Consider the following 10,132-nt stretch of genomic DNA (forward strand, 5'->3'; position numbering starts at 1 on the left):
ATATTGATATTTTGTCATGCCACTTTTTTAGTATTAAATTTAACACTGAAGATCTTTGTTTCATTTTTGTATAATTGATTGTGATGTGACTCATCGAGTGGGTCAGCTTGTTCATAGCATCATTAGTTTTGGCTTGAAGGACCTGTGAAATTCCTGTCCTCGCAGTATTATATTGGTATCATCAATGCCCCAGCGAAGTTGTTCGTGATTTGTCACATGTTTTTTTTCAGTGGCGTAGCGTTATTGTACGCCCGTACGCCCGTACGCCCGGCGTTCCCAGATTTAACATTTCAAAAATGCGTAAATGCTGTAAATATAAAGTAAAACGTGACTAATTTCATATATGTTTGACCTTCATGTCATTATAATAGATATTTTTCGCGATCCGCTTGCAACGCTCCACTAACAACACTCCTTCTGGCATTTTTTTTCAATGCCTTTACTGGCCGGACGCTGAGCAGGTTTGGAATAAAGGACTCTCATATTCCTTGCTGTCTATCTGGAGAGAAAGCTTGGATCTCTACAGCACGGGCTCAAATGCTCTCTCGTACGCCAGCGTACGGAGGAGAGGTCTACCGTGATTGGTTCATGTGACCCTTCCTGCCTTTTGAAGCAGAAAACAGCGGTAGAATTCGTACCCGGTTCTTCGCGCTCGTGCCACGTGATGTTACAATACGCAATATTGACTGACGTAACTTTACCAAACTCAAATATACCACTTCTTAATGGCCACTCCATTGTATAATTTATCGCTCGAACAGTGATGTGCATTAAAAACTAAAAGATCAACACAGGTTTTGTCAAATAAGTTGGTGAAGTCCTCGTGGTAGAAGTTCAGCCTGTGGCTGCTCTACCACTTAACCCGCAAAACTATTCTTTCTTTTAATATTATCATTATATCGTTAGTATCTAACTGCTGAATATTGTGTCAATGGAAGTGTTTAGCATTCATTTAAAAACTCTTAACATCGAATGGTCTCTGGACAAAATTATTTTAAAATATTTATCAACATTCTCAAGAGGTAATAAACAGTGGTCTGAATCACTAATCGGCACTGTTACGTCAGTTGAGTGTACGATAGTTGGATCATCCACCCACCCATAGGCGCCGACTCCATGGGGCTTGGGAGGGCTCGAGCCCCCCCAAATAATTTTGCTTAAGAGGTACTAGTATATTATTTTCCTTCTCTTGTAAAGTTTACTCTGAATTGTGCCACATGAACTTAAATTTAAATACACATTTGAAATGTTCTAGACCATCAACTTTGGGGGGCTGAGACCACTAAACCATCAACTTTGGGGGGCTATGACCAGAGACAGCAAAACACATGACTTATTACTATATACTAAGTATATAATTATGAACATTGTTAACATTTTTACTAAAAAGAGTTTCAAAAGATGATGTGCATGAACTAGGAGAGTTGATGGGACGTTCGGGCTACAAATGGCTCTCACATGACATTCAGAACGAGATCATTGATATATTGGGGAGATCTGTTTCGCGCTCCGTGGTAGCAGATATTAAAAGTCGGGAATATCTTGCTATTATGGTTGACGAAACTTGTGACATATCCATCCGTGAACAATTGACATTTTGCATTCGAACTGTAAATGAAAATTTTAATATTTTTAAGGAATTCATGGGCTTTTACGAGATTCCTAACACTGAGGCCAAAACTTTAAAAAGAGAGTAATTGAGTCATTCATTAATTTATTTCAGTGATAAGAGGCCCGCCCCAATAATTTTGACAAGTCGGCGCCCTTTCCACCTCCGTGTCAGTGTGTTTTGCACAGCGCGCCAAGACGACAGAGGCCCCTCAATCGAATCCCGGCGTGAGCACGGGTGTTCTTTGTGAGTGTCCCTTCATCAATATCATCACTCATATTCGTATTCGCGATTAACCAAAAGTGGTAGAAAAGCGAAGTAAAATAAACCAAATCAATCAGTAGTTGGATCCTCCACAACAATGACGTCTACTGTTGTGCAGAGGCTCTTGTGATTCAGGTAGGTTTTTAATGACTAGCGTCATGTACAAATGTATAAAAAAGGTTTAAAACACTAGAGTTCAAAACATTTGTGGCATAGTGAGGCATCTATTTTTCTAGCTAAAACATGCATGGACAATGTTTATTGAAAACTCAGCTGACTTCAGGCAAAGAAACAATACCTGTGGCAACTAATTCCGTAAGTAAATTATTAAGCAAGAAAGGGCGACCCTTCCTTCGGACTTGGCGTACCCCCCCGAAATGTTCATGCTACGCCACTGGTTTTTTATATATTTTTTATTCATTGAGACGATATCTGTATCTACTAGTTCTTATTTCGCCTTTTTTAATATAGGTTTTATTTTTGCTATTTTGAATTCATCCGGAAATTTACCTGTTTGGAGTGAGAGCTTGTATATGTCAGTTAGGGGATATACAGTACATTGTGCACAGATCTTTATTATGAAACTAGGGATTTCATCATGTCCAGCAAAGTGCTTATTTAATTTTTTGATGGGGTTTTTGACCTCTTTTCTGGGATATTTCTCTTTAGTGTTGGTTTGGATCTCTGTGTGGTGGCTACTATTATAAAATAGTCATTAAAGGCATGTGTTATATCTAGTGGACATGTTAATTCTTTATATCCAATGTCTATTTGTTTGGTGTCTCTAGTCTTGTATTTTTCATTGCCTGTTTCTTTGTTTACTATTTTCCAGGTGACTTTTGCTTTGTTCTCAGAATGTTATATTTTTTCAGACACGTACATTTTTCTGGCCTGATTAATTATTTTATTAAAATATTTCTATACATTATATAATATACATTTTGCCACATCGAGCTTGCTTATTATGATTTAAAATCCTAACTTTCATGAAACGTTGATTCTAAAAATAATCGTGATTTTCATTTGTTGCTCTAATTTCAGCTACCGACATGGAACTGCTCCAGTGAAGTTGTTCCTGATTTGTCACATGTTTTTTTTATAAATTTTTTATTCATTGAGAGCATATACCCTTATCTGTAATTCAGAGGTTCTGAGTGTTATAAATGTGAACTTTGTGATAAGTTTGCGTATTTAAAGAAGCTGATAGAAGTGAAGAATCTGTTATAATGAAAGAAATTTTGGAGAGGAAGAGAGCTCCTGTAATTTTAATAGATGTAAAATAAAGTTTGTAATTTTCTACACTTTTTGTTTGTTTTTTTGTAACTCTACCACGGATACAAGACGATCCAATAAAAACGACGAAAAACAATATAATTTGATGAAGACAAAATTAGATAAGCATTACAAAGAGGTTCACAATACTCATCAAGTTTCACCAAATCTTCACTGAAAATGGTATTAGTTTTTTTTTGTTTTTTTTAAAAAAAAGGAAGCACAATATAAGTTGAAAGAAGTGCAAATGCATATCTGCATATGTTGGGGGAGGATTTTTATTCATATACCGAGAAGATGTGTAACTTCCATTACTTAATAACTGTGTTCATTCTTGAGACAGAATTTTTTATTGTGCTTCCCTGCCATAACAGATATTATATGTATGTATATACACATACATATATATATATACATATATATATATACATATATATATATACATATATATATATATATATATATATATATATATATATATATATATATGCCTGTTTGTTTATGAATATTTATATTTGTATGTATACATAGTGTTTGTGTGTGTGTGTATACACATAAACAAACAAAAATAAGTTTAGAAGATCGTTTATTGTATATCTGCATTATCTGCTTCTTGTGAAAATGTTACATTGTTTTAAAAAGGTTATGCATATGAATAATATGGGGTCATTCAAAATTTTAAGCTTATATTTAAATCCACTTTATGCACCAATAGGCTAATTGGGACAAGACGTACAGTTTAAAGTGGGTCCGTGACTGTACGTACAATCTGTACGGGTCAAAAGTATACATTAGAAGAGAAGAGAAGTTACAATACTTTCATGCATTCGTTCTCGCAAACGTTTAATTTGCAGACCCATGTTGACTGCACATTTATCGGTGTTTATTTCACCCTTACAGTTTATACTATCACTTCTGAATTGTCCTGAGAATGAATCTCCAGGGACAATCAACAGCACATGTTGTTACTGCACTCCCCTCACCACCCAAAATACGCATTATACCACTACCCTAATGATTGAAAACTTCTACTTTAATATCCTTGATCTTTGTTATTTAGGGTCGCTTTTCTGCTACTTTCGGTTAATTGAGACGATGAGTAATGATATGATGAAATTTATGAAGGGACACTCATAAACAGCACGCATTCTCAGGGTGAGATTCGAACCCGGGACCCCTGGTTACACGCTGTACTAACCACTTCATCTCGGCTACTTTAATGCCCTGCAGCTGTATATTGTCTGTCATAAATGTCTTCATTTGAAGACCAGGAAGTTTCCCATTAATGGATTGATTGATTGATTTGTTGTTTTAAGTCCACTTTATGCACAGTAAGGCTAATCGGGACTGGACCTACAGTTTAAAGTGCGATCCGGACCACTTGTGTCTCCACCGGGTATCGAACCCGGGACCCCTTGATTACAAGGCGAAGATGCTATCCTATTAATGGATAATTAGGAATGACATTTCGGAGGTAAGGTACACAAATGTTGATTATTGTTGTTTTTGAGTTGAGTTTTACTAGTTGATCAATCCGATGATGCAGGAGTGCCCATCCCCCCCTACTAGGCCAATGGTGCAATCACCTCCAAAAGCCAATGACGCACCCCCCAAAAGCCAAAGAAGCACCCCCCAAAAAAAATCATGTCATAATCCCCATGAAGTATTTAATTAGGACAGTGTATTAGGATTTTTTTTTTTAGTTTTAATGAACACTTCACTAGATACTCCTCGTCCTGAGTTATTCAATTGCAAAGTGGAGACTCGATGATCTGTTTTGCGTCTAGTATGATCAAAACTCACCTGTGAGCACCCCTACGCTTAAGTACTTTCTTTTCTTCATCTAATGAATTAAATATGGTGCATTTAAGGCGTAAAGTTTTTAGATATATTTTAGAAAAATATATAAATGTTGAATTTTATGTTATTTGAAATGGAGAAAATCACCCCCAGAAGTCTCGATGAGGAAAGTCTGCGCCATAGTACCCCCCCCCCCCCCTGTGGGCACCCCTGCGATGATGATACATCCGAGTTCGAAGTTGGGACCTCTGGCTTCGCAACACTTAACGGTGCCAACTCCGACATGGAGCCTACGGTTATTTAGATATCTTATGTTACATAAATTGTTAAATGCAAGTCTACCACAGATAAACAATACGTTTTTTTGTGTGAACATATGGTTCAGATGGCTAGAATGTGGTCACGTTCACATGGGAGGAAGTCTTAGTTTACACACACAAATGTACACAAATGAGTTAGGGTAAGGACGGGGCAAACGGACACCCTAAGGATATATTTCAAAATAACTATCAAACTGTTTATTGGAAAATTACAAATATGGTCGATACAGAAAGTGTGAACATTGAGTTAACAGATAGTACTATGTATAATTCAAAATAATGAACGTTGGCTTCCAAATTGTTAAATGAATCAGTGTGTGTAGCAGTGTCCGTTTGCCCCACCATCACGGGGCAAACGGACATGTGAGAGGGGCAAATGGACACTAGCTTATTTATGAACTGTCATCATTCAAACAAGAAGAACACACAAAGTATTGGTCATTTCCATTCGCAACGCACGTGGAACCAGACAGAACACACTAAGCACTGCACCCAGTGTTGACCCTACTTGTACACACCGTTGCATACACGGCACACATCTTTTGCGGTGCGTTTAACATGATTTGCCTTTCTTGTTGTTTGATTTGCTGCAGTCAGTTGTTTCTCTTTGAGGCGAGCGATGAAAGAAGGATCCGTTAATAAGTCGCAATTCCCCGTTTTTCGTTTCCTGTTCGAGGTCCCAGAAGTTGATGGCAAGGGGTTGAGTTCTTGCAATCTTCCTTGGGATGAGACATCGTCTGTCGCTAAAGGTTCTGGTGATCGCTGATCTTGACCATTCACTTCATGGACAGTTCCAGGAATAAATGCGTGCTCAGGCAGGCGTTGTGGATTAAATGGATGTATCCCACACGCATGAAATCCATTCACTGCATTCCCCACTGTGGCCGCACGATTCCAAGCCTCTGCAAAAATGCCACCAAGGCCACTTTATTGATACCTTTCCCCGGATTTCTTCGCACGTAAACTCTACAGCCGTCGTTGTAAAATGTTTTAAGTGGCCCAAAGAACGAAACGTCGAGCGGCTAAAGTTTGTGTGTGCTGTGTGGACGTAAACACAGAAGGTACACGTTATTGGCTAATGCCTTCTCCAGAGTTGGTGGATCTGAACAATGCGATCCGTGTCCATCAAGAATGAGTACTACAGGGCCAGGGAGTTTGACACTAATGAAATGGTCCATAAAATGAGCAAACTCTTGCCATTGCATGTAGCCACTATCCGAAAGAACTATTTTCGTCTCAGGAGGCATGCCAATTTCATAGTTCTCAATATATCTTTGACCCTTCATGATAACAAAAGGAGGCACATACTGGCCAGTTGCATATACACATGCCATAACACTTACTGTTTCTCCCTTTTCACAATTCCTTTGGCTCACGACTTCTCTTTTGCCCCGCATTGATATGACTAGTTTTGGTTTGTAGATCAGTTGCAAGCCTGTCTCGTCACAGTTGTATATATATTGGCAGGTTTGTCCCACATATTGTGTTCGTCTAGCAACTTTGATAAATTATTGTAAAATATGTTAACATTTGCCTTAGATAGTCATTTAGCGCGAGCAAATGACAGAGCCTCTGCAACACGCAAGCTGAGTTCCTTGTGACGAGCTAAAAATCCTTGTATCCAGTTCTTCCCTGCCATTTGTAGATCATTAAAGGAATGTGGCACACCATTTGTAAATGCATACCGATATACCAAACTGCGGAGTTCCTTATAGGTCAAACCATATCCTATAGAATCAAGTTTCAGAAGGTGCTCCACCAGTTGTACCTCCACTGCATTTGAAAGCGTAGTGTGCTGGCCAAATTTCGGAATTTGCACGTTGCTACCCACCCGTCTCCGTAAAGTGTTCCGCGGAACAGGCAATGTTCTTTCGGCTGTAGCTAGAGGCATGCCATCTTGTACTGCTTTAACAGCCCTCTGCATATTCTCATCTGTCCAGGATGTCGCCACATTCCTGTAACAAGGACACATTATTTTAGGGTAATACATGCATCTGAAGGGTAATACATGCATTACATACAATTCATACAGGCCCTTTCGATTTTGAGTCAAATGTAGATTAGTTGCTGAATTACATAATACCTTATAGTATTTAATTGATATGCACTTTATGCATGTCCGTTTGCCCCAACACAAGCCTGTCCGTTCGCCCCGCCTGTAGCCTTGGGCTTTACATTTTCAAAAAAGCCCACCAAATGCCAGCAGCATGTTGACACAGGCTGTGTATGTAGAGGAAGCAATGCCGTATCCACACTACAAAGCGCAACTTTGGCGGGACCATCATAATCCAAGCAATCCTTATGTTCCGCACACAGATTTTTACTGTTTAGCTGTTTGCTAGTACAATTATCCTTACCTGGTCAGGTTTTACGGCTGGATTGCCGTTCTTCTTCAAGATTTCAACCGATGTTCAACACACCTTCTCGCCAATGTTCTGCTTCAAATCACAACGCCAACCGATGCACTGTTGCAAACTTCAACGCCAAATTATTCTAATTTTTCTTAGGGACTGTCCGTTTGCCCCGTCCTTACCCTATTACATGATATACACATTTAACATATTACTAGACATAAAAGTAAAGGAATTCATTTGTAACTTTTATACATATCAGCTATTTATATAGTAACACACTAACTGTTTAAAAATGACAATAAGTTACATAAAATGTTTAAATGGTTTTATTAGATGTAAGTTTTTGTTTAGTTTGTGCATGAACTGTTATTGGTGTAGTAGATCTCTTAATGGTCTCTTTAAAGAGAGAAATGGAGCGAGCTGAGAGAGAGTTTGGTTTGAGTTGGTGTTTAAAATCCACTTTATGCACAGTAAGGCTAATCGGGACTAGACCTACGGTTTAAAGTGGGATCCGAACCACTGTACCATGTGTCTCCACCGGGTATCGAACCAGGGACCCCTTGATTACATGGCAATGACGCTACCACTTCGCCATCGGGGAGGCTAAGCTGAGAGAGAGAAAGCATGCAACACTCAAAAAGAAATACACACAGACATACATTATCGTTCGTTCTTTGTGTAAGTTTTCGATATTGCCCTTAGTAAAGTAGAGGCAGAAAAGCTGCCAGATAAGGAAATAAAACTATTCAGTTGAATGAATGCCAGAAAGTATTGTACTGTATTCTTGAATACAGATATCTGTTCCATTTACAAAAGTGGAAGAGGAGATCTCAGCGAACAACATTAGGGTCCGAAAAATGCAATCTTCTTAATAAACCTCTTTGTGGAAGCACTCCATGGGTCTGTTAGTGAAGCAATTTGAAGCTCTCTGAATCATTGCTGGAGCTATGGGGTTAATTTAACGACGAATCGCTTCTTTCAGATCGGCGACTGTTCGTTGCTTCTCAATGTAAACCTTCCTTTGTGTCACCCCTAAAGAAAGAAGTTGCAGACGGAGATCTAGCGATCCAGTTGGCCACGAAATGTTGCAACTGTGGGGAATGACATGTCCTGGAAACATGCTGGTGACTACTGGTGAAGTCCTCGCTGTCTGGGATGTTGCTCAATCCTGTTGGGACCACACTCGGCGTACGGGAAGGCGACGTCCACGGAGTTTTGGTGACAGGAATCGAAACGTGATGATCTGAATTGACGGTAAGAGAACTACCGTCTCCCTAAAATAAAAAGTACGGTCCAATAACACCGAATTTACACACACCGTCACTCGTTCACAGTGAAGAGGTTGGATAATAAACCTTTTCGAGCAGGCCTTATCTCCAGGAAAATATCAACTCGGGGTATGCTCCGGCACCTATTGATCTGTTAGGTGAGATGAGTCAAGGCAAATGAATAATAAACGTTTTACTACTCCCACAAAAATAGGAAATAGTTAGGCTGGAGAGTTCAATGAACAAACCGATTTCTAACTGCGCACTGGTCAGATCCTGTTCACAGTGAAGAGGTTGTTCGTGCAACTATTGTGTGTTAGGCGCGGACCAATACCGAATGTTTTGTTTGCTCACACAACCTGGCAGATGGAATTTGCGCTACGTCGCTCGTAAGGTGAATGATGTCATCAATCCGCATTGCGACCACTGTTTCCCTGAAAGTTCTCATATCCAAGTCACAACGCCTCAACTGATGCACGATCTTATTCGGGGTGGAAGTGCAATCCTAATGCAGAATGTGTATCACTGATATTTCAGATAGACAGAGAGCAGATGCACTAACATCTGAGGGTTTCGCTCAAGTGCAGCTTCAATATTCTTCGGTGTTCGAGCACTTCTTGCTCTTTACTTCAAAAAGTACGTAGTTAGAGATCGGTTAGTTCATTGAACTCTCCAGTCTAACTATTGCTTATTTTAGGGGAGGAGCAGTAAAGGTTTTATTATCCATTTGCCTTGACTCATCTCATCCAACAGGTCGATAGATGCCGGAGCTAGCCAGGAGATGAGGTCTGCTCGATTGATTGATTTGGTGTTTTAAGTCCACTTTATGCACAGTAAGGCTAATCGGGACTGGACCTACAGTTTAAAGTGGGATCCGAACCACTTGTACCTCCACCGGGTATCGAACACGGGACCCCTTGATTACAAGGCGACGACGCTACCACTGCGCCATCGGGGAGGCCCAAAGGTCTGCTCGAAAAAGGTTTTATAAGTCACTTCTTGCTCTTCAGGTTGATGTTGCAAGATAGTGTTGCGCGTTGGGAACTCTTGCCATGTCGATCAACAATGAAATGTCATCTTCGTTACTTTAAAATAAATGTATCTACGGCATACGAACAATTGATAGCGTTCCACAGCCCCATGGTAACTGAAATGACAAGATAGTAGCATACTTAGGATAAAATTGTTGGTTGCAAATCCACCTTGTCCTCCGCCTTCCCGTCCCAGGATTTCTCACCATGCATA

The 10,132-nt window shown here is 39.6% G+C and overlaps 2 protein-coding genes across 2 annotated transcripts; both read right to left on the reverse strand.

The window, feature by feature from the left end:
• Positions 1–6,287: 6,287 nt before the first annotated feature.
• On the reverse strand, positions 6,288–6,662 carry LOC145981375 (uncharacterized). Its single transcript, XM_083114617.1, has one exon. It carries the CDS (start codon positions 6,660–6,662, stop codon positions 6,288–6,290), a length of 375 nt encoding a protein of 124 aa, XP_082970743.1.
• A 146-nt stretch (positions 6,663–6,808) lies between these two features.
• LOC145981384 (uncharacterized) lies at positions 6,809–7,189 on the reverse strand. The gene has a single exon (XM_083114624.1). It carries the CDS (start codon positions 7,187–7,189, stop codon positions 6,809–6,811), a length of 381 nt encoding a protein of 126 aa, XP_082970750.1.
• Positions 7,190–10,132: the final 2,943 nt, after the last annotated feature.

The sequence above is a fragment of the Lepisma saccharinum genome, chromosome 2 (genome assembly GCF_977018435.1).
Source record: "Lepisma saccharinum chromosome 2, izLepSacc3.1, whole genome shotgun sequence".
In the NCBI taxonomy this organism is placed as follows: Eukaryota; Metazoa; Arthropoda; class Insecta; order Zygentoma; family Lepismatidae; genus Lepisma; species Lepisma saccharinum.

What these genes read in the sequence shown, in the direction of transcription:
- LOC145981384 (XM_083114624.1), bottom strand. Translation starts at nt 7,189, where the DNA reads ATGCAGAGGGCTGTTAAAGCAGTACAAGATGGCATGCCTCTAGCTACA.
- LOC145981375 (XM_083114617.1), bottom strand. Translation starts at nt 6,662, where the DNA reads ATGCGGGGCAAAAGAGAAGTCGTGAGCCAAAGGAATTGTGAAAAGGGA.